General features: G+C 37.8%; 1 protein-coding gene across 4 annotated transcripts in view; it reads right to left on the reverse strand.

Moving 5' to 3' along the window:
- Nucleotides 1-26,140, reverse strand: part of LOC129246818 (rho guanine nucleotide exchange factor 7) — a 63,746-nt gene that overhangs the window by 26,826 nt on the left and 10,780 nt on the right. For 3 of the 4 annotated variants that reach the window (XM_054885447.1, XM_054885450.1, XM_054885449.1), the window contains exons 2-7: nucleotides 2,740-3,263; nucleotides 2,479-2,679; nucleotides 2,220-2,418; nucleotides 2,056-2,152; nucleotides 1,853-1,977; nucleotides 1,531-1,794 (exon numbers count right to left, since the gene is read on the reverse strand). In XM_054885447.1, coding sequence (XP_054741422.1) covers nucleotides 1,531-1,794; nucleotides 1,853-1,977; nucleotides 2,056-2,152; nucleotides 2,220-2,418; nucleotides 2,479-2,679; nucleotides 2,740-3,077 — 1,224 coding nt within the window. In that variant the 5' untranslated portion in view covers nucleotides 3,078-3,263. Of the gene's footprint in view, nucleotides 1-1,530; nucleotides 1,795-1,852; nucleotides 1,978-2,055; nucleotides 2,153-2,219; nucleotides 2,419-2,478; nucleotides 2,680-2,739; nucleotides 3,264-17,526; nucleotides 17,844-26,140 lie in introns of those variants that run through there. The other variant, XM_054885448.1, reaches the window with a different exon arrangement.

A 26,140-nucleotide genomic window follows, 5' to 3' on the forward strand; every position in this document is an offset into this window, starting at 1 on the left:
CGTCATCGTCATCATCGTTGTCACTATAATTAAACTCGTCGGTGGCATTTTCACTCGCGAAACTCTGCTGCTTCAGCGCATCCACACTCAAATTATGTGCCTCCTTGCGATCTTGCCACGTTGGTACATAGACTGCAGTGTTCGAGCTACGATTGAAGCGATTGCCAACAAATAAATTCGGCATACTGTGGCGCTCTGCTGGCGAATCGGAATCGGAATCCTGGGCGGTAAGTTTGATTTTAGTTTCATCCGACATTTTGGCTAGATTCTCGCAAGCCACATACGCGCCGCCTAGTCTTTCACAAAAAACAGAGGAGCTGTGCGAAGTTTGAGACGCTTGGTGAAGCAAGCTTTTCGGCAGGTCTGCACTCTCCTCGGATAACTCCTCCACACAACTCGTAATGCCGCCACTACAACTCAGATCTAGGTGCGCAGTTGTGGTATGAATGACAACACTGTCCGTGGATTTTCGCACCAACGCTTGCATTGCTCTCGAGCCGATTACCAGCGATTCCTTTTGTAAAGCGGCCGGCCCGGCAGAGTGCCGCGCGCAATCATCGGTGCTATCCGAATCCAATTTTATTAGATTTATAGATGAACAATGACGTTCCTTGTGCCGTGTAGTTTGGGCGTCGTTGGTCGACGCAGTATTTTTAAAATCATACGCATTCGCGTGGAACTTTACGTATTCGAAGGGATTTGAATCACAGTCAGTATATTTTTCATAATCATCGTCCTCATCGCACTCATCACTCTCGGAATCGGTAGGCAATTCAAAAGCATCCTGTCGTTCCAGTTCTGAACGTTCTGAGCAGTTGGAGTAGTCCATTTCTTGCTGATTAGATTTTTTCATTTTCGCCGAAGACTTGTGAGCACGTTTCTTACGCATGGGAATTCGCTTTAAGTCAATGCTTTGCCGCGCTTGCGGGTAGAGCAGCATTTTCACTAAAGTACTTCTTAGTCGGCCCGCCTTGACTAGTTTGGCAAAATGCGCGCTTAGGTTAGCATAGGGTGCGGTGGGCGGGTAGTTACTCGGAGGCAATGTTATGCGATATGGTTTGCATGGAGGAGCAGCGTAGTACGCGCAGAGCGAGAAACGTGTACTATAACCACGCGGATCTAAAATATGAGGGTTCTGCGACGTGGTTTCAGTTGATTTCGTGCGTTTGCATTGGTTTTACGTTTGTTGTTAATTTTGAGTTTGAATTTAAATTGATGTTATTTATTTAGAAATTATGTTTAACATTTTTTTGTAAGAACGTTGAATAAATTTGTCAATATAAAAAAATGTAAGTAAAAAATTTCATTAAATACTTCAATATATGTAATAGATATTTAAAAACTAACCTCAAACTCACTTTTAATTGCTTTATTTATTTAAAACCCATAATGTTTTTATTGTATAACCGATTGACTTTGATTTTCAAAATCGGCGAGTATTTGGTAGTATAAACAATGAAGAAACAACAAGTTTAAAAGAGTTTGAGGCCAAAATGTAAGCAACTTTATACGTTTTTTTGGTGAACTTACATGTGGCGGTGGTTGAGGTGCATGCCCACTACTCCCTCCGCCGCTTATCGATGCATTGCTCAAATTACTTAATTGACGCTTAATGCCAATGGGAACTGAGGGATTTGCCGACGTTAAGAGCTCAACCCATCTGCTCGCCTCGTTGGGACCTTGGCACACAGCAATGATACGTTCGATTAAGGGTCCACTTATTTCAAAGGCATTTTTCACTGTCTCGCTGTCTTCTAAACGATTCACAATAATACCAGTTAGAGGCAGTTTCCCCTTTAGAAAAAAATGTATTTACCATTAAATAAAATCGCTTTTATATCAACAAAATTACCTCGTATATAAAGGCACTCATTCTTTGGCTAACACTGAGTATCAGCAAAGTTTGTGGGAAAAGCACAAAATAGCGATCTCGGTGGTCAGGCCCAACAGCAACACTTCCCATGTGTATTATGTCACCTGTGATTTTCAGAAGTTAAAATTTTAGTTAGAAAACCTAGATTTCAAGTATTTGCATTAATTTACAGCGCTCTGTACCTAAAGAACTGAGCTCTTGTCCCTGCCAGCCACGCACTGGCCCCGTTAACACCTGCAGTTCGAGCTCCTTTTGACGTCGCGTTGCTGAACAAGCCGCCTATGTAAGTGTGAAAAAGAAAATAAACACGGTTTATGACGACTGCAGTAGTTTTATGGTAGATTACCGCAATGTCCTTGTAAACAGCGACACTTCGTTGTGTATCACCCCGATCCGGATGGCTGCTCTCCATATGCCGCTCTAGTTCCTGCAGCATGGCAGAGTACTTATCGAGTCGACGAAAAGGTTTCGACAGACCCGTCGTTAAGACCAAGAGACCAGGTGAGGCGGCACCTTGGCGCTCCATATACTTCTCCAATTCATCTCTGAAAAATTAAATGAATAAATGCATTAAGAAATTTTGTTCGATGCCACGTTTAACTCACTTGTGCTTATCGAGTATGACAATCGCCTTCGGATGGGCTGCGCAATAGGCTTGGTGCACCTGTTTCATGTGCGGTGCCTTCGTTAGAAATAACTTCCCAACCCGATCATTGCACTCCTCCATCTGCTTGAGTAGTTCTTCGTGTGTTTTCACAATTTCGACAAAATTGCACATCAACTGGGCGTACTCATCAGCATTGAGTCTAAAAATCAATAAGTAATTAGTTTATATTTTATTTTATTTTTTTGGTTTTTCGTTTTACATTTGCGTCTGCTGCAGTGGTTCGAGAAAGTTCTCCAGAAGGCCTTGTATCTCGGCGACATGCGCACGTTCTGAGTCGAGCAGATCTTTCAGCACAACCGAACGATATTCCTGTATCTCTTCTGGTGGCCGTATCGTTTCTGTGAGTGGCAACGGTGCCTTATATTCGTTAACATAGTTGCTGGGGAACCAGCCAGTCTTATCGTTGAGTGTGCCCTCCCACCAGCCACCCTCTTCGCGCTGTGTAACTGTGATGAGGTCGCCTTTCTTGAAGCAGAGTTCATCATTGTTGCCGCCCTTGAAGGAATACTCTGCTTGAACGATGAGTGGTTGCGACATATTGCTGCCGATGTAAACGCTTGCTCTATGGCCCTCTTTGCTGCAATAGCGTTTGCCGCTGCTATCGAAGCCAGTTCAGTGTGATGTAAGGCGTATACGTCGACTTGGAGTGCACAACTTTGAGTTCGGATCAATTCGTTAGCGTAGGCGTGGATGGCGGCTTTTTTACGCGCCGAGTAGTTGAAACTGCAAATGAGAAGTAGATGAGGTTATGTTATAGTGTGTAAAAGGAACGAAATATATGGTGCATACGAATTGAGCGTGAAATTCATTTAAAGTATCAATGGACTTTTGTGCTGAATGGCAAATCGCATGAAGCGTTGTGAAGCTTTAATGCTTTCAAAAACATGATAAAAGAACATAAAATCCGTCTAAGCAAATTTCGCCGATTCACCCCCATTCAAAGAATTCCATTCAATTTCCAACGTTTTCGCAAAAAATGCGCATTCCTCTTAAATAATAAAAAAATAATATTAATATGAGCGCACAAATTTTCTACCCATGTTTCTTGCACTCTTCGTAAGTTCATACATACAGTAAGCGTCAAAAAAAAGTAAAAAAGTGTACACCAAATATTGATAAGATTTTTTTTTTCTAGTAGTGATATTATATTATGAACTATACTACAACAAAAACCATACAAAGTAAAGTGTCGAACTTTGTATAAAATTTGTCAAAATTCGTCAAATTTTCATCAAAACTTTTCAGACAAATTTCGAATATGCAGTGCAAGTTTCAAGTGATTCAAAAATTGAGTTGGTTTTCGACAATTTTTTCTGCTCGCAGTGTTGGGTGTTTTCTTCTATATAAAAAAATGCACAAGAACGTAAAAAAAATTCTCAAAAATCACTGTGATTTTTAATCTATTTGAAACTTGCACTTTATTACACCAAAATTCAATGATCTATAAAACTGCATACCCGAAATTTTTTTTCTAAAAATTCTGAGTAAAAAGTAAATTTTTAATTTTTTTAATTTTTATGAAAATTGCCGAATTTTTTCAAATTTTGTACAAAGTTCGATACATTGCTTTATGTGGTTTTTCTTGTAGTATGAACTACATTTTTATAAAAAAAATTTTAAATCACAAAATAAATAAATAGTTAAAACTTACAAATATGTGGTGTACACTTTCTTTTGACCTTGATGTATGCACATCCACAGTTTAGGTATGTAGGTATGTATGTATATTTATCGTGTCCACATCATATTGGAAAAGAAAAAATTCCAAGGTTGTCAAGGTCGACGCGACGCAGTCAGCTAGCTTTTTGGGGCACTCAAAAATGTGGTATTCCATTAATGGGGCATTCGTGCCGTTCATAGATTTTTCGCACATCGATAAAAAGCACGATCTAATTTTAAAATTATAATAGGAAGCGATTGGAATTCCGTCAGCCTTTAAATTTTGCTGATTAAAAGTTTAATTGAATTCTTTGAAAATTATTCAAAATGAGTTAGCAGAAATTTCAAGTCAATATTTATTGGTGATTTCTTAAAAATATTAAAGACTGCACACTTTTTGTTCCGGAATATTTTCGAAAAAAGGAAGAAATATATTACTTTTAAAGGGAGGAAAGCTCAACTAATATTTTTCATTTTTCATATTTCACATTTTGCAAGGGTACAGTATTGTGTAAAACCGTGGCAACTTTTATAGCTGAGTCATAGATGCCAAATTCTTTTAATATTGCTTACCTCGAGACTAGGGATTTAAAATATGTGAATAAAGATTAGTAATTTGGAAGTTTTTTTTAAAGAGATTTATCTTTATAATTATAAATACTTTTTTCATTTCTGTTTTCTAGTGTACAAACAAAACTGCAACAAGGCCCTCAAATCGCGAGCCGGCAGCCCTTGGAGCAAAGACAAGTGATACGTAGTGGACAAATCTGCAAACCTGTCAAAATACTGCAATCAGGACAGCTACGAGATGCCTCCTAACGTCCCCCTGAAATACCTTCACAATGGGGCTTCCATTCTCCGGGTTAAGGAGCACAGCAAAATGTTCAGTGGGCATTTTCTACTGTAATGCTACCGATGGTATCAAGGTATTACCCCTGCAGACATTTGCTAGAGACTGTCAGGCGGCATCGCTTCAACTACACTGAAGATATGGGAGCAAAACACAGCTACAAGTACTGGTCCGGACAGTATACAAACAGACATTAAACGACATCCATCGGGAGACTCTTACCACCTTCCTGAATTCCCAACCCCCGAATGCCGTTATCGGAGTCCAACCACCGACCCAATTACGTTCTGGATTTTGTAGTAGGTGAAACTCCTACTTATCCAGAATCGAACTCGACATACCCAATATATGTCCAGCATGTGATGGCTTCACCACACAACATTAACCATCTCTTCACATATTCTCCCAACCCCACTCACCTAACACCCCTCTCCCTTTGGACCCAACAGGTCGAAACAGCACGTTTCCTGGCCTACCGTTAGATGAGTCAGACGAAGACGATCGGTGACCACTCCACACACATCGGTGACAACTGCCACGAGAGCAACAAAATTTTTATAAATACATATTTGCAAACTTTTTACTAGCGCCAGATGCTTTGCGAAATGGCAACAATATGCTTTTGTGTTGGGAAAACCATAAAAACATTTTTTTGCTTGGCAATTTATTGGATTAACATCAAAAGCGTAGAGGTTTTGCACAGCCACTTTTGTTGCCATATTTGCTCAAGTTCATAATTTTAATTTAATTATCGAAGCCTCGCGATCAATTTTTTAATTTGTAGGACGCTCCTAATGCTGGATAAATATTTGTCAGCGAAAAATAATTTGAGCAAATGTACAGAAAATGAGAAAAAATACCGAAGCGATGCACAAGACTACATGTGTCTATATGTATGTATGTATGTATGTATGTCCCAATGGTTGTATGAACATCTGAAAATAAGTATAATTATTATATGTACGGCCGAGTGTGTGCATACTGAAATAAAAGAATTTATATTCGGGTTTTGAGTAAAATACTTTTTGAGATAATTTTCGAACGACACACGCAACAATGAAAATAGGATGGAAATTCCAAAGCACTTTGTCATTGGATGCTGCCCAAATGCAAGCACACAATTTTGCATAGAAACAAACTGGCATTTTGACAACGAGATTAAGCCCGAAAATATATTCATAGGTGCAGAGCAAATATGCACTTTTCATTTTTTTATAAAATTTTTCTCCCGAAATCCGAGATTATAAAATAATCTTTGGTTGTAAAGATAATTTTTTCCGTAAAGCTCTGTAATTTCTGTGTTATCGATAATTATTATTATGATTATTAAGTAAACAAAATGGACGCCGGCTAAGAAAATAGGTTTGTAACCATGATTCTAATACAGTTTTTGTTAGATATTATTAATTATGCATTCATATTACAGAAAAAAACGTGTGTCCATAGACGCTTTGGCCTGTTATTGCTTATTATAAAATGTAATATCGAATTTTTTATTAATTTTCATCAAAAGTATCTTAGAGATATCTTAACTGGATCAAAATCGGCCACTCATCGAAAAGATTCGAATTGTTTTCGCTATTTCAAAAATATCATTTCTCAAGATACATTTTTAAGGGGACAGATACCTGTTTCGAAATTTTTTTTTTTCATAAAATATTAATATACAAATCTTTAGGAATATGTCAAAAAAATTTTAGAACGTAAATTTAAGTATTTCTTATATTATAGATCGTCAACCGTGACGACTCTATTCTTTGCTTTCGAGCGCTGGGAGAGGTATACAGGGTTTGATTGAAAAGTAATGAGCCTTCCCGCGCGGAGCGTCTACCAAGCGATCAACCGAATCGGCTGGTGGGAGAAAATGATCGTTGGACCTTCCCCTTCCACCAGAAACCGGTCCTAGTTCGCTGGCAATAGCGGTGCAGTCAACATCGCTCCGCCCGTGAAAGCTGTTTTAAAAGTGTGTTAGGATTTTGCACATGCCCCATGCGCATGTCGAAATCCAAGGTCAAAACCATGCTGATCATCTTTTTCGACTCTCGAGGCATCGTCCACAAGGAGTTTGTACCTCCAGGAAGCACTGTAAACGCGGCAGTGAAGAAGTGCTCCTTCGGCTAAAAAACCGACCTCGTCAACAATTGGACCCTTCATCACGATAATGCGCCGGCGCACACCGCCTTCCTCTGCATCTCTGCATTGGCCAAGATGGGGGTTCCGTTGCTTTCCCACCCTCCCTACAGCCCAGACCTGTCCCCTCCGGACTTCTTGTTCACGCGCCTGAAAAGAAAGCTGAAGGGGAGGCGTTTCGACTCCGTCGAGGCGACCCAAAAAACTGTGACAACCGAATTGAACGCGATTCCGGGGGATGAGTTTAAAAAATGTTTCCTGCAGTGGAAGGACCGCTACCAGCGGTGTATTGACGCTCAAGGGTCCTATTTTGAAGAATATTAGTTGTATAAGCCAAAAGGTTTAATGAAACTGTTCAAAAAAAATAAGGCTCATTACTTTTGAATCAAACCCTGTAATTACGTTGTACTCAAACTTTAGACGCGTTTTTCCCAAAACTGTATTTTTCGAATTGGCGTACTCGATAACTCAAAAAGTTATTGACCGATCTCCCTGCATTTTGCACACATCTGTTTTATGATATTGCTTTCTATGTGTTTCAAGTTTTTTAAAATTTTTAGAAAAAATAATTTTTTCGAAGCAAAAATAGTAGGAAAATTAGCTCCAATTCATTTTTTTTAAGCATTTTATTCCGCGATTTTTTTTCATTTATTGTTGATTCATATAGAAATTATGACATTAATAAACAAAAAAATGTTTGGTTTTTTGTATTCAGGTCACTGACGCCGATGCTACAATGCCCGCCGATTGAGAAACCCCGCTGCGATCTTCCTGTACATCCGCCATTTTAAATGATTAAAATGAAAAAAAAAATTGATATTTTAATGTATAAATAAACTGTATGCCAATTTTGAAAAAAATATATTGACTTCTTCATTTTAAATGATTTTAATGATAATCAAGGAAAATATGGTCGTCCCTTTAAGAACTGAAACTCGTCGAATCGTAATCTCATGTTGATAGCAATAACGGGAAAAAGTCAACGTGATGGCAATGTTTATTCTGCTACAACAACAACTATGCCTCAACTCATTTCATTGTTCAGCACCAAAGAGGAAATACAAGCAAAAAACCTGGAATCAATCATCTGCTTAAAAAAATTTTAATTTTAACAAAATGCATTCTGAACATCTCTGTCTTAAGCGGCAATATTAATTATTTCCGTTGGCGCGCATATTTGAATAATATACTTTATCTCTTAAAAATCAAACTCTCGTTTTGAGGCGGCACGCCCACCTTAAATAAGGCCAAAACTTCGATTAACAACTTCAGAAATTGCACGCGCCAAACCACTATCACCAGTGAATTGAATTCCATGATCCACAAAACATTTCAATATCTTTAAAAGCCTTTGTTGTCAAACTTATTTGCTTTGAGGTATTGATTTTCCAATTGAACCAATAAATGCCACCACAATCCCTTCAGGCGATAACAACAACAACAGCTAAAGCTGCTTTGCCATCATCAGCTCATCACTCAGGTTGACAGCAAAGACGCAGACAAGGCGCAATCTCAACGCTACATTTATTATTTATTAATAACCCACACAAATACGAATTAATTTCAATTGCATTCATATATGGATAGATATACACTCCGTTTCACACTCACATCACCATCTTTGACTTTCGAGCCTAACTCAGTGTTTTTGTTTATAAGTTTAAAAATTCTGTATGAAAATTTTCAAAATTAAAATGAGTCCATTTATATAGGTATTTCTCTTGACACTGATATTTTTGTGAGAAATATACTTAAGAACGATTCGATATTCGTTCAAAATTTGGAGAATTGTTTTCTGTTTCATTTTGTAACATTGACAGCCATCGAGAAATGTCTGTCCACCTGGAAAAGCCAATAACGACAAGAACAGTTGCTTTTCGAGTAACAGAAGCAAAGCTGCACGGTCGAATAGTACGGAAGAAGCCATTGGTAACAGCATCGCAACGACAACGCCGAATTGATTTTATTTGAGAGCACATATCTTGGACTCAAAAACGTGCAGCATTCTGCCCCAAATTCTTCTCACCAATCATAAAGCACGGGGAAGGTTCAATAATGGAGTGGGGCTGCCTTTCGTGGAATGGTGTCGCGCCAATTCATCGTGTTGAAGGTAATATGGACGCGGTTAAGTACGTTTAGGTACCTCAAAATATAATGCGGAAGAGAATTTACTTCTCGTGCGGCAAAAGAGTTTTCGACGTCAATTTCTGGATTGGGTATCTTCGAGTGCACATTTAAATCTAATACAACATCTTTGGAACGACGTGAAAAATGCACTTCGCACGCAGAATATCACAAATTTGGATCAGTTATTTGAAAAGGCCAAGGCAGCATGGGAATCCATTCCTGTTGAACATTGTGGAGGTTTAATAATGTCAATGCAAGGGCGCTCAGAGCTTTCCATTAGTGAATCCCTTAAACTAACGGATCACTGTAGTGTTTTTCAAGCGGAAATAAACGCTATTCATGAAACCTTAAAAAGGTTAAAGATAAACAGAATATCATCGACAGATATCTGCATTCTATCAGACAGCCCAGCTGCCCTACGAGCCCTGGATGCATTCCAAACAATATCAAGGAGTCTCTTACGTTGTCGCCAATCTCTAAATGACATGGCCAAGCAATATCGTATAATCTTATGCTGGGTTCCCACAGAGATATACCAGGGAACTGTAGGGCAGACCAATTTGCAAAAGAAGGTGCCTGTATGCCAAACATAAGTAATATTATGGAGATACCTCTCGCAACTTCTAAGCTTTTTATTAAGGACGCACTAATCAGTTCTGCAAATTAAAGATGAACTAGCGTTAACACCTGTGAAATTGCTAGGCAAACATGGCCAAGGCTAAATCACGTAGATTGTCTGACTGTCCAAGAATATTATAAAATTGAGTAGACTTCGAATCAGGACCTTAGTAGGGGCCCTCACAGGACATTGTCTCATAGGAATTCATGCAAGGAGATTAGACGTTTACACGCATGATTTCTGTCGTAGCTGCAGAAATGAGGAAGAGTTGGAAACAATTCAACACCTTTTTTGCTCTAGCCAGAAGCAGGAACCGATATTTAAAATCCTAATTCTTAACGAATATAGATTATTAGATTATAATCTATCCACTTTAGGTATCGACAACCTTTTACGCTTTGTCAAAAGCTCAGGATGGTTCAATCTGGAGAGGGAAATGTAGCCGCGGGGGTTGGCTCACAACGAACGCATCTCGAGGTCTAAGTGGCATCGTTGTCTCTATGTGCGATGCGGCTGCCGAACCTAACCTAACCTAAGGGCGCTGTAAAGCAAAAAAGATGCTCAACACAATATGAATGCATATTTTTGCCTTTCGCCTGCATTTTTTATGATTTGACTATTATTTTTCTGCGTTCTTAAGTATTTTACTAGAAAGAATTTTGCAACTTTCGTAACTTTTGTACATGCGTATCGTTCTCAAGTATGTTTCAAGGGCTGTATATATAATTGGCGTTTTTGGCCAAGCTCCTCCTTCTATTTGTGGTGTACGTCTTGATGTTGTTCAACAAATGGAGGGACCTACAATTCTACGCTGACTCCGAACGGCAGGGGTTTCTTTATGAGAAGCTTTTTCATGGTAGAACTACACCCGGAGGTTTGCCACTACCCGCCAAGAGCGACCGTTGACGTTTCCACGACAGTCGGTTCTACGTTACCGAAACGACCCGGATTTATATCCGGCCAAGGACTGTCACTCCAGCAGCATTCACCGTATGTAAGTATGGGGAATGTTTATGCTGCTACAACAACAACAGCGACCGTTATTAGAGAAAAATGTTTCTCTATCATTTGGCTACAGCGGCCGCCTCATCCTCAAAAAACAGGTTAAATAAATATCTAGCAATTAAAAGTACGTAAAACACGTGTAAAACGAGTGGTGGTGATATAGTAATGAAACGGAGTATATGTGCATCCACACATATTTTTACATGTAAATGTACTCCCTTAGAATGTTTATTTGTGCCAATTGGATTGGTGATGCCTATGCTGATGAATGTGGACGATGGAACAGCTATAGATTTTCATATGAGGCACAAAGCCATCGTCATAAGTCACTCAACACCCATTAAACAAACAAAACAACAATGCCATCGCATAGAAACAAAAACAATTAATTGTATGGAATACACAAAGAGCAACGTTACGATTTTCCGCCAGCCAGCCGCACTCTGCACATAAAATATCATAATTAGCCTGCATACTATGCTGATGATGATGTTAGTTGCATTGTAACTCACACAAACCACATAATAGCACAATTGCACACACACACTTCCACTACGGCTACTACGAGACGTACGAGTAGATGTTTTACAAACACTTTTATGACGAGCAAACCGAGAATGAGAGAAAATGCATTTGCTGTTGTTGCACTGCTTCGCCAACGAAATTGCGGACACAGACGATTTCCTTCAAAGGAAACTGTGGCCTATTCACTTAAAATTGTCTCCGGTTTATTTCCGCTTTATTTAGTCATATCACAAAAATGTGCACCACTGACGCAAATTGAAGATGTTTTATTTTTGGTTTGGTTTTGTTGTGTTGTGTTTCTGCTGTTTACGAGTTTGCTAATGTCGCGAGCGATATTAAAATAAAACACTCATAATTGAATGGTAAATAGTTTTTCTGCATCACTCATCGTGAGATTTATTTTCCGGCGAATTATTGTTTCCGCGACTTGTTTACAGGCATAATCATAATTAAAAAAGTGTGCGCAATTTTACACAATTTTTTATTAGCCAACTTTTGCGGGGTACAAAAATAGGCAACCAACAAGTGCTCACTGGCACGACGCCAGTTTAGTTTTACACATTTACTTATGTACTATATTTGATTTCTATACGCGCAAGAAGGGCAACACAGCAACGACAGTTCCCAAAGATAAAACCTCACATACACTGTTGATATGTTGTTGATTTTGGCAAGTAAAAATATAAATCAACGTCAGGAGCAGTAACAGCAACCTACCCAAACGCTTTGCACCGGGACGACAGCGAAACAAACAATGATCGGAAAAAACTGGGAATATGCTACCCTACACCGAATCGGACTGTCACCAGGCCACCTCGGAACTAGCCCATTTTTGAACAGCACCAGGACACGTGCGCGTAAAATCGCCAGCAATATTTTTGGCTGTAGAAATTACCACTTTATGTAACCATTTTGGACTAGTTTGGAGATAGTTCTTAATATTTTTATAGAAGCTATTGGCGCTGGTGCTGTCACAAAGCATTGAAGTAATGTTATGAGCGCGTGGTTATCTTAATGCTGTTTTTTTTTTCTTTATCTTTTCTCGCCCTAAACTCAACCATTCTCTCTTTCTTACACATTAAATAACTAGTACAGAACTAATCCTTTTATGAAACTACATCAACTACATTACACTGAAGATACTAGTGGCCTGTGTGTTATTTGGATGGCATTGTGCAAAATGTTGAAAATGGACTATTGACGATTGACTAATTGATTTTGATTGACTTGCTGATGTCTTCAGACATGTCGGCTGCAGATACATTGTGACGGAGAATGAAATGCATTTATTGTAAGCTCAGTATGGGCCGGTTGATAGCCTGATTGGCTGATTGCTTTTGGTGTGGTGAAATGTTTACATGGGAAAAAATTTGTGCGAAGCACCAACAGCGACGGGAATGGATGCAATCAACCGAACGTAAAAATCACTATGAAATAATAAAGCAAAAAAAAACAAGAGCTAACTATGGTTTTGCTAGTGCCAGCAAGCAAAGGAGCCAAAAAAGGTTGCATTTAAAAGTTGTAGTGGATTGTAATGGATTTGTGAAGAAGAAAATTTAAAATCAGCTTTTTTATTGCCATGGATGCTGTTCTGCAGTTTTTACTTGTCTCCAGCCACTCTCTAAGTGGTAATAATAAGAGTTTTTGGGTAATCAGCTGTCACAGGTGTTTAGGCGGTTTTATGAGAAGTTTTAACCCTTTTACATCAAACAACATCTGCGAACAAAAACTCTCTTATCACCAAGAACGGAATAATCCACAATAAATAATTTTTTATTAAAGTTTGAGGAAGATAACAAATTTTGGTAATCCTTCCTGTAACATTATTTTTCATTTAAACAAACAGAAAAGTCTTACCGCCGCAAAGTATTTTGAGTACATCGCGCATTTCGAGCGGTGATGCCAAAGGGTTAAAGTGCGCGCAGATTTGCCATTTTCCTAACCATTTTTAGATACCCGCACTTTAATCCATATATGCATGTGTATGCAAGATGGCGCAAAATTAATCATCCAATTTTGTCTTTGAGTAACTTTTAGACTAAACTAGCAAACCCCGCCCGCTTCGCTGGGCACACTAAAATAGAATAGATATGGTTTAGAACAGAAAAGATATGGTTTTCATATTATTTATTTCTTTATTCTTTATTCAAGCGCTTTGGCATAAACAATATTTTTTGTTTTTCTATTTGTTTTTGAGTAAATTTATAATGTTGTTGGCTTCCCAACACGTGAACAGCCAACGTATAGTTGACCATGGGTGAATACTGGTTCTTCTAAATTCATTCCGCATATTTCTAAAGTTTGCCCTTGTGATTTATTGATAGTTATTGCAAATGCTAAACGAATGTGCAGTTGCAAACGCTTGAATTCAAATGGCAATTCAGGTGGAATCATTGGAATTCTCGGTATTAGAACGTCTTCATTCTTGAATTTGCCAATTAAAGCACTTATCGACAGCTTTCATTTGATGCCCATATTGTACATACACAACCAAAGGTTACCCGGGTCCACGTTGTGACCTATATCTCGAGACCCCAGTCACGGAGCGGCATGAAAAATACTCTGTACTAAAGCATTCACCAACAGCTTCAATTTGATATCCATATTGTACAAACACATTCTAGGTTCCACGTTTTGGTCTCTATATCGAGACCCTAGTCACGGAGCGGCATGAAAAATACTCTGAACTAAAGCATTCACCAACAGCTTCCATCTGATATCCATATTGTACAAACACATTCTAGGCTCCACGTTTTGGTCTCTATCTCGAGACCCTAGTCACAGAGCGGCATGAAAAATACTCTGAACTAAAGCATTCACCAACAGCTTCCATTTGATACCCATATTGTACATACACATCCGAAGGTTACCCGGGCCCACGTTTTGACCTATATCTCGAGCCCTATCCATCAATAGACATCCAAACTATACGTAAACCATCTTCAATACCTACTTAACAATGTGTGTAAGTTTGGTTTAATTCGGTGCAAAGACACGGCCGGTTAGCGAACACACACAAAAAGTTGACTTTATTTTATATATAAGATAAAAACAAAAAATTATTTTGAGTGATGGAAATCTTTATTTTGACCTTTACGCGCTCCAACGCTTATCTGTTCCAGAAGTGTCAAATATGAATGGGGTACGACACAATTTAAAAAAATTATAAATTTTCCGATAGGGTGATTAATTTTGCGCCACCTTATATTTCGCCATGCATTTTTCGGCAATCAAATATGAGAAAAGTTTGTTAGGCTTGGCAGATTTCTAAAGAAAATTTTTCAGATTTCAATTTATAATTCTTTTATCCCAGCTGAGCTCTCTAAATAAATCAGCATTCAGGACGTTTGGTACGAAACTTTAATTTTAGGAAAAAATTCTCATCGCAAGCGATAAACATCGAAAGCAAACTAATGCATGCACAAACATAAATACTTACATATCTACATATGTAAATGCTTAGAGGCATGCATATTTGCATAGCCAGAAACTGTAGGGGTGCTAAAATTTCAAGTTCAAGTTAAACGTTCAAAAAAATGTTTGATAATATTCGAAAATAGCGAAAAAAAACCAAATAACATAAAAGCAAAGTTCGTGCAGCTGTCGCCTACCACAACAGCAAAGCACCAACAACAACTAATGAAACACATCAGAAAGAGAATAGACCCCCAATTAATAGCCAAGTGAGTTTTTATATAAAAAAAAACATGAACTAAAAACAAATCGCATTCAAAATAATGCAGACTAGACAAGAGAACGATCGAGAGCGGACATTGGGACAGCAGCGACATACATACATATGTACGTATGTTAGGAAGCATTTCCGGTTTATATCATATATGTATGTATATAAAAAATCGGCATGTAGATATGTAGGTAGGTAAATGCATATACAGTACCTTCACGATAAACGCCACTAATAAAAAACTGCGCTGACCGTAATATCTGGGTTGGCGCAATAACTGTGGTTATTTTTACATAGAATCTGCTTGAAAAAAGAAAGTACCAACTTTGGTAAAAAAAATATGTATTCTTAAATTCAAGTAATTTTACAATAGTTTGAATAATTTAAATGATATTAATATATGAAAAGAGTCTCTTGCTTATAGTAAAGCTTTGGAAATATATTCGCAACAGCCTTTTTTTTTATATAAGTTAAGCGGCTCTCTGATGTCTTCCAACTAGCGAACATCATACGCATACGACTCTACAGCATCCCCTGCAGTTGCTATGCAAGTGTGAACTGACTGCTGTGAGAGCGAGTGCAGTTAACAGCGAACGTCATATGCATCGCTTGCAGTTGCTATGCAAGTGTGAGGAGGCTGCTGTGAGAGCGACCAGAGTAATTAAAAGCGAAGGAGAATTCTCTGTAAAGCTCACATCCTTAGAACTTGTGAATGCTAGTTCTGTTGCAAACCAATTTGGAGATTCCTAAAGCTAGATTTACTAAGTGTGCAGCTGTACGAGTCGACTGTTGTGAGTGCGACCAGAGTAGTTAAAAGCGAAAGGGAATTAAGTGTGAAGCTCACATTCATCCAGTTAGACTTTGTAAATGGGAGTTCTGTGGCTAACGGACCAATTTGAAGAGATCACAGGGGTTGCTAAAGCTAGCTTTACTAAGTAAATGGCGTTTTTTTAAATTCCTATTCTTAATAAATACATATTTTATAATTTATATACATATACAATAAAAGAAATATCGAAATTGTGTCTCGCGTTGGTTTAGGTTTTAATTATAATATTTACAAAGGTAGAAAGCAAATACAAATATTATCTTTTTATAACAGGCACCCTTTATTGGGTGTTTAGCCGAGCTCCTCCTCCCATTTGTAGTGTGGGTCTTGGTGTTGTTCGACAAATGGAGGAACCTACAGTTTTAAGTCGACTCCGAACGGCAAAGGGTTTTTTATTAGGAGCTTCTTTATGGGTGCAATACACTCAGAGGATTTCCATTGCCTGTCGAATTGCAAACCGCTATTAAGTAAAACTTTTTCTATCATTTACATTACACGTCCGAATGGTAGTCACGCACCAACCCATTCGCTATGGCGGCCGCAGTCAGAAAGTACCTATGTAAATAATAAAATTCTAGCTGTTGCGAAAATTGAGATTCTCTAATAATCCTGAGTTGCGGTTAACGAGGAAACACTGGATTTGCAATTCGCATTTATAACCATTTGCATTTTTCATGCCACATATGTACAGTGGCGAGCATAACTGAATGCCTGATGATTTTTGTTTAATATTTACAATGTTTGAACTTTATACAAAATTTGGAGAAACTCAAAACTCAAAATTTAAAGGATTTTCATCTAAAATTGTATCTATTTAATCTGAATTTTTAAAGAAGTCTCGAGTATGCAGTTTTATAGCATATTGAATTTTGGTGCAATAAATTGCAAGTTGTAAGGGCTAAAAATTCACGTTGATTGACAAAAATAGTTCTTGTGATGGGTTTTTCATGAAATTTGTAAAAACAGCAAGCTTTGTGCAAACGGGCTTGCATACTTTTTGCCACAAGATATTCATGTTTATATCAAATAAAATGCAAAATACTGTCAGAAAACAAAATTATTAAAAATCAAAGCAATTTCTTAACCACTAAAAACTTGCATTTTATTATACCCTACTTGAATGGGGTACCTACACAACCTTTTTTTTTATTCCTTGCTAACAAACAATTTTAGAAAAACATCATAATGTATATTATATCGTCCCTAGTCCCAACATAGAACAACTCCATTCTCGATTTTTTTTTAATCAGTTTAAACAATTTAAAGTTTAGATGCAAATTAGATGAATTTTTTTATATTGTCTACAAAGTTTGAAAGTATTATTTATTTGGTTTTAATGGAAGAATAAACAATATTTAAAAAAATAACAAATAACTCGAAAAACAAATCAAATATTAAAAAAATCGCCATGCCCTCAGTTCTGCTCGCTACTGTATATATGTGTGTGTGTATATTTCCAAATTTTTAATGCTTCACATTTTATTTAATATGCATATTTGAATTTTCGTATTTAGATATTGTTATAAGATCACCACAGTCGAAAAAACAACCACATACAAATTTGTATACAAATCAGATTTTTCCACTCCGCGTGGAGGTCGTCGATTTTTACATTGCCAACGGGATTTATCACAACGCGTTGATAGCAACTTCGCACGTCTTATCATTCGCTAACGTATCCGCACAATAGTCGAATTCAGCCAAGATAACAGTCACGATAAATTTTATAATGAACAAATTTGGAAGTTATGTTTGTCACAGTTTTATTTTTGTTTTCCTTTGTTAACGTAGTATTCGAACGTTTTGAAATTCACTGTTGTTTCTATTTGGGCTTTTAAATAATTGCCTGGGCTTTTAATATTGCCACAACATTTAAAGTTCGCGTGAACACGATTATTTTGACACTGAGGTGGCAGCCACAGCGGGCGCGTTCATCACCTCTAAAAGGCAAGTTAACAATCGAGCGCAGCACCCACACATACATGCATGCATATGTATGTGGCGCACAGATTCTTGGCGCAGCCTCACCGCATACCCATCGCAGCCAAGGTAAGAGATTTAAGCGCTGCGCACACACCCCTCTCGAAAAAGTAGAGAATTCATTGAGAATTTTCTTCCAACTCGACTTTTTGCTCAGCATTAAATTTTTTTTAGCAAAGATGCTTCGTCGCATGTGCAAATTTACGTTATTGCTTTCGTTCTACTACATATGCATGCATGTATGAACTTGTGTGTGTATGTATATATACAGCTATTTTTGCCGCAGTAGTGTTATTACTCTTGGCTGAGTGTTTGCTTTTCGGCTATTCGACTTCTCATTTGCTTTATACGTAAATATGTAGTATTTTCTCAGCGTGATTATTAAAAATTGTTTTAAAAAACCGTTTGAACAAATTTATGCTCTCGTAAAAATAATATTGCTAAGCGACTCGCGTATTTATAAATATTTAACAGTGTGTTTGAGTTTATATGCATGGGTGTGTGTGTGTGTTGCAAATGAAGAGGTGGATAAAAGAGTGGGTATATATAGGGTGGAACATGTAAAATTTGTTTTTTGAATCGGTTATAAAAAAAAAAACAAACTAATCAATATTTTTTCAAACTTTTTTTTTATTTTGAAGATTGATCGTTGCCATTTATGAATAAAAAATAATATCGTTCAAATGACTGTCACGACTGGCTTTACAGTAGGCCATTCGATCAACCCAATTTTTAAGCACATTTTCCATTGTTTGGGCTCCAATTTCATGAATGGCAACTTCGATTTCGTGTTTTAACCCTTTCAATACGGATTTTTTTTTAAGGGGAAAAAATATTTAACCAAGAATAGTTATTACTAGTGATCTAAATAGTATGTCCTCTTGTATAAATAAAGAAATTATTTCTAGGAATTGAGAAAATGTCCTGGGAAAACATTGTCCCACCCGTAATGAACACTCAGTAGATATATAATTGTCGTTTTTCCACTTACTAACCTAGCACGTGCTACGATTTAACTACGACTGCAAAACATGTGTAGAGAAAAATACAAAGTATAACGGGTCATACGCAGCATAATTGATGGTATATCTCGTAAAAAACTGATGGGAAGAAAATACACAGCGATGTAAAGAAATATTTGGCATTTAGTAAAACGAAAACACTCATTGGGACGTATGTGTCCCGTTAGTATTGAAAGGTTAAAGCATCAATCGTCTCTGGATGGTTCGCATAGCATTTGTCCTTAACGGCTCCCCACAAAAAATAGTCCAACGGGCTTAAATCACAGCTCCGAGGCAGCCAATTGATATCGGAATTTCGGCAGATTATTCGGTTTCCAAAAACGGTAGCCAAAAGTTCGAGTGTAACTTTGGCAGTGTGACAAGTTGCACCATCCTGTTGAAACCAAATGTCGTCCATGTCATCCCCTTCAATTTTTGGAAAAAACTCGTTGAGCATGTCACGGTAACGCTCGCCATTTACTGTAACCGCGGTTCCTCGCTCATTTTCAAGTTTCAAGCTGACTTCAAACGGCAGATATTTTTTTTAGGAGGAGCTTTTTCATGGCAGAAATACACTCGGAGGTTTGCCATTGCCTGCCGAGGGGCGACCGCTATTAGAAAAATGTATTTCTTAATTTTGGTGTTTCACCGAGATTCGAACCGACGTTCTTTCTCTGAATTCCGAATGGTAGTGACGCACCAACCCACTCGGCTACGGCGGCCAGAGTGGGTAGTTTTTAATATTTTCGGAGACATTGTAGTGTTTAATTTTGCATAGAAATGATTTTTATCTCTAATCGAAAGTAACGGAACAAACTTCGTTACACTCTTGGTAATTTTTATGAAAGTGTTTATGGAATGACGAGTACATATATAAAAGTACAATAATAAAAATTGCAGAGTTTTTGATGTCGAAGGTTGGCGCCGAATTTCTTCTAAGAAATTTTGTTACATAGTTCATGCCCACGTATGGATCGAAGGCAGAAGGTTTGCTAAGTGAAGAGAAAAATGTTTTACCAGCACCTCATTCAAATAACACAATAATATCAGATATACTGAATCATGACGCTGGATGGATGCATTTTGCATTTACCAATAGAGATTCCGGTTCTGGCAAATACATCAGTTATCCAGTTAGACGACGGTCGAGCTCAGCATTTACTTCACAATTATTTATTTCGCGTTTCACCTGAAATGGCTGACAAAATCCATACAAAATACATTGCCGTGATATATGCATGAAATTTCTAATGTATCTCACTGAGTACTACAGTTTACGTCGGGAAAACACCGCGCAAAATGCAATTTCATCTAAAATTTAGCGAAGACTGATAGTTCTTTTGCGAATGGTGTGGCTGAGTTCGAATACTCCGAAGATATTTGCGAAACATCTTCGTAAAGATGTAAGTGAATCTTCTTTATGTTTTTTCGTGTCAATATTCAAGTGTATTACTTTGTTTAAAAACCCTTTTCTTACCAAAATTTGGCAATTGCTTTTGGGGCGATGCTCATAAATTATTTCGTTTCTTCTCATGCGGCAATCAATATTGCTAGCAACATTTCACGACAAGCCAAATGTATGTTGCTGTCGAAATTTCCCGGCTGTGAAGTTAGTGCTAGCCTTTATTACTTAGCAGACCCCATCGATCCAAATACTTCTTTGCAAATGCAAAGCCAAAAAAAGTAACCGGAAAAAGCAAGACATCAAGTACCTCAGAAAATATTCGTATCCTTGAGCGCCTGCTCATTTTGGACGCACTGGTATAGAAAGATTCCAGAATAATTCTATATCGCTTCAACTACCAGACCATCTTAGAAGGAAACTTCATGTGAACGTGAATATGATTCTTTCTCAATACAAAAAATTAGTCAAGAACACCAGCCCGACCACATTACTTCGGACTCTAGCAACCTGGCTGTCTAAGCCCGACTCGCGGATGTGAATTTTTATGAGCAGATGTTCCAGGATCGAGTTTAGCGCATACATAGGGTACTATCTTTAGGCTCTTGTAATATCTGAACAAACTGAGCATAAAATAGTGCTTAGTTTCCTGGCGTTACATTCATATCGATGTAGTGCCGCCCGCCCGCTACACTAACGCGTCATACGCTAGAATTTGCTTTATGACGGCCGCGTACATCTGCAAGACAAGCTTTGATTTTAGAACGCACTCTTCACTGAAGATATTTTGGCAAACGTAGTAAGAACTTCACCATCACTTTGGACTCAGTCGTCATCGTTTCCACGACAGTCGGTTCTACGTTACCGAAACAACCCGTATTTATATCCGGCCAAAGACTGTCACTCCAGCGGCATTCCCCGTACATGTACGGGGAATGTTTATTCTGCTACAACAACAACTCATTCGTCATGAACATATGCACCTAAAACTCTCACTGTCTCAAAAGATTCTTTTCTGTGTCAGAGAAGTAGCCAATTTGAATCTCTAATTAAATTCTGCAATAAGTTCCCTTCGGCGATTTTTCAAATAAAATAGTGTATATTACTCCAGTTCATTTACTAGTATTGTTTGCCCAGAAGGAAATTACTAATGTGCCATTGCATCATTTTTTGAGCAACCCCTTGAACACAACTACAAAATCAACCTTTTGGCTCGATTTAAGCATGTACATACATTCTGTCAAAAAAAAAAAACCGGGAATTGTTCATTTAAAAAGCGCGCGTTATACATGTCTAATTTTTTTTTACTGGAATGTTGGTACAACTGTCCTCTACAGTGTCGCAAAGTTTGAGCGTGATCTGTCGATTACCTTGTTTTTGGCATTTAATTATATCAGTCAACCGCAGGTGTGATTCGCGATTTTCACTTTAGATAAAAATCTCGAACGAAGAATTTGTCTCAAATTTTGTGTTTCGAACGGAATTTCGTGTGCCGAATCGTTGAAAATGTTGCAGAAAGCCTATGGCGAGAGTGCTTTATCAAAAACACAGACCTACAAGTGGTATGAGGCTTTTGCAGAGGGCCGAGAAGTCGTGGAAGATTTGACCCGATCTGGTCACCCATCAACGTCTTCAACGGATGAAAACGTCGACAAAGTCAAGGAAATGGTGCTGAAAAACCATCATTTAAGTTTGAGGGAGGTAGCTCGTGACCTTAGCATATCTCACGAATCAATTCGCAACATTTTACACCATAAATTAGGCATGAGACGCGAGGCTGCTCGACTCGTTCCAAGATAGTTGAATTTATTTAAAAAAAGAAGAAGGTGGCTGAAGACATGCTTGAGCAACTGAATTCGGATCCAACGTTTATGCAGCGCATCATGACAGGTTCTGAGACGTGGGTATGAGTTTGAAATGCAAACCAGTCAACAGGCGGCTGAATGGCGCTATCCACATGAGCCGAAACCCAAAAAACCACGTCAAAGTCGGTCAAAAGTGAAAGTCATGCTACTCGTTTCCTTTGATTATCATGGTGTTGTGCACTCGGAATTCGTTCCAAATGGTTCTAAGGTAAATAAAGAATTTATTTTGAAGTTATGCGACGTTTGAGAGAGAGTGTGCGTAGGAAACGGCCAAATTTGTGGAAAGAGAACTCATGGATCTTGCACCATGAGAACTGACCGTCTCACAAGGCTCAAAAACTCGTCAAATATCATCGAACAACCATAGTATACACCGGATTTAGCCTCCGGAGACTTTTTCCTTTTCCCGAAACTTAAATTGCCATTCCGCGGATGCCGCTTTGAGTCGATAGAGGCCATTAAGGAGAAGAAGCTGAAAAAGATATCTTCAAACGCGTTTAAAAGGTGCTTTGATGACTGAACTAATCGTTGACAAATGTGTATTGCTTCTAATGGAGCCTAGTTTGACGGCGACAAAAAAAATTTGATGATTAAACAATTATTTTGCGTTTTATTGAACAATTCTCGGTACTTTTTTGACAGAATGTATATGCGTATAAATTTAAGACCAACAGAGACAAAAATTGTTTTTTTAAAAATTTTCATGCTCGCCGACCAGAGCATTTCACGATGACAATCACATGGTCAACAGAGGAATTTTTTCATTAAAAACAAAAGCGAATTCCTTAAAAAGCCTACATGACAATGAAACAAAATGAAAAATGAAAAATTACAAATTTTAATTGAAAACTGAATAAATCGAAAATAAGAAAACGGAACTTTTGGCGAAAGCATTAATGCGTTAACCGCGCGATCGAAAATACATATTTCGAATTTTAATATATACATACATACATACATTTGTGAAAATAAATTGAAAATCATGCACTAACACGAATGCAAATGTGCAGAAGCTCGGGCATGCATTACGACCTTATTTTTCAGTTTTAATGCCCCAAGTCCGAAATTTGCACTGAACTTTAATTAGCGCACCGCAAATGGCATTGGCTTTCTGCCCTCCACGCTAAATTAATTGCATCCCATGACATAAGATCAACAGTGCAGCGGATCCAATAACAACAACAATGTAATACATTAATGCGATTCCAGCCAACGCTACCCCAACGAGAGACGACTAATTACATTTAACACTAATGTGCGGTACAGCTCAAAATAATATTTCAGAAGTCAAATGCGATTTTACACCCCCGCAGAAAATACCGAAATTCCATAAGTTAATTATGCTAAGTAAATTTTTTACCCAGCGGTTTCAATGGATGGATGGATGGGTGCATAAGTGGCAAGCTGCGGCGTGCATATTATTTATGTACACACATACATACATACCAAACCTCATGTATGCATGTAAGCGTGCGTGGTTGCTGCCAACACGTTCTTTGGCAAAAATTTGGTTTTACTATCATATGCACATGCATAAATATGTATGTGTAGACGAGTATATGTGCGTACTAGTGCATAATTGAATGAATGTGTTCGTGAGGAACCCGTGGGCGTGATTACCCCCAAATATGTATGAATAATCATACACAATGCAACTTAAGGTCAACCACATGCAGCACTTTTGTGGACCGGTGAATAGATCCAATGGCAGATAACGAGATACACATACATATGCACACACACACATGCATACGGAAAAATTGTCATTTTCATCTTCTCTCTTCTCATATTAGATCTCTGTGCAGTGCCATGGCGCGCCAGTAGCGATTATTTTTGTTCGTCTCTTTGATTGTGTTTTTATGTTATTTTGTCGTTACCGCTGCAAGCACTTCCGGATTCATATTTACATACATACATATGTATGTACGTAGGTAGGTAGCTACACATATTTCTTTGCCATCAGAATGCAATGACAATAACATTAGCAAAGTGTTAGTGTGTATGTGCATATATGTGTATGTACGTGTTTGGAAAATTCAAAAATGCTCATAATTATTTTTAATTACATTTTAAGCTTTCTCGGAAATAGGGCGGATGAGCCCCTGTATGTAAGTAGATGCAAGCAATTTGAATATGCAGCGATATACTGAAATATTTCCAACGACATGCATAGATCCATACATACATACATACATATATACATATCCATAAACACACAGAGAACATACATACATATGCAAGCTCTAGCATTGTTCTGATTTGTATGGGAAAATATTTAAATTCTTTTTTCTTTAATTTTATTGCATTACCTGTTGAGCAAAAATTGTATTTGCCGTCAATCTGAACATGTTCGAAGAGGCCCGAAATCTTAAGAAGTAAATTTATGTAACTCTGTGAGGTATGTGTTAGATAAGGAAGGCGAAAGTGGAGTTTGGGTGGAGCCGTCTTTGGCACACGCAGCACAAATAAACTTCCAGGGTTAGACTCAATGCCAGCCCTAAGTAGAAGAGCGGTGTTATTGCATGGAACTGCTTCAGTGACGATAAACAAGAGGTGAAGTTCAGCGCACCTGTCTATGTATAGTTTGCTGGGGGGGCAACTCTTGGTCGGGAAACCCCCCCCGAGTCTTTCACGTACGTAGAATCGGCTGCCATGGGAAAGATGACGACGATCGACGACTTCAGAGGTCTTAATATTATGCATACACATTAGATACTCGTACACACAGGGACTTTCAAATTCGTGTTTATATTTCGTTATATATTCCATTTTGAATAGGAATTGATTATCTGTTTGTTGACATATACATATGCATGATATACGTAGTAGAGTCTACAATTTATGGATAATAAATTATATTTTCCACGCCGAACACTGGGCACTAAAATACGTTTCAGAGCGTTTAACTTATGTTGGTATTTACCTAAGTATTCTCATCAACTTCCTACTTGATGTTTTCTCAATTTTGCACAAAATAGAAACTCGAAACGATATTTTACCTTTTTGTAGAGGATAATTCTCATTTAAATGTAAAAAGTGCTCAAATTTAAAATTGAATATGTCGCGCTAAAAACAGAGCAGAGATGAAAAGCACCAGGCGACGACATTCAATTGGCAGCGCGCCAATTGCCGAAGACGCAGACGTCAAAATCGAATTTTCCGCAACAGCGGTGAATAGGGATTACGGCCACAAAATGAAAAAGAAAAACAAAAAATATTAATTCTTTATTTGACATCATTTTGAGCGCGAATCTTAAGAGTTGAGAAACGGCAATACAAAATAATGACTAAAATATTTGGAGCCCATCGCAAAAGTTTAGCAACGCCCATTATTTTAAGCAACATCTGATTACCATTTCTTATAATGTGGACGCATATGTGAATGTATGTATGTATGGATTTATGAGCTCATTCGAGAATACATATGTAGGTGTGTATAAATAAGGCGACGTATGTGCGATTATCCATATGAAGTCCGCCAATGTCTACTTTGGCTTCTTAGTTGTTAATTCAATCAATTTGCAATCCCATCAAAGCATTTAGAAAATGTTTACAAATAATAATACATAATCGACACCGTTGCAATCAAAACATTGCCATTCTTCGAGAAAAGGCAAAAATAATAAACATAATTTAGAAAAATAAATACAAAGCAATTTGGCCACCATTGCACAACAAACATTTAATAACTACTCGTTAGTAAGTGCACACTTGCAAGAATTTCCAACTAGTAATGGTAGAATGGATGACGATAAAGGTAGGATGATGAATGAAAATACAGGGTGGCTGATGAAAGCCGCTACCAAAAAAAAATTGAATAACTTTTTTTTCTTTTTAAGTTATCTGTTCCATTTTTGTTTTAATTTGCAGATTGATCTTTAAAATTTATTAAAATGGATAACTGGGACACGCAAACAAGAATT

Source organism: Anastrepha obliqua, chromosome 5, assembly GCF_027943255.1.
Source record: "Anastrepha obliqua isolate idAnaObli1 chromosome 5, idAnaObli1_1.0, whole genome shotgun sequence".
Classification (NCBI taxonomy): Eukaryota; Metazoa; Arthropoda; class Insecta; order Diptera; family Tephritidae; genus Anastrepha; species Anastrepha obliqua.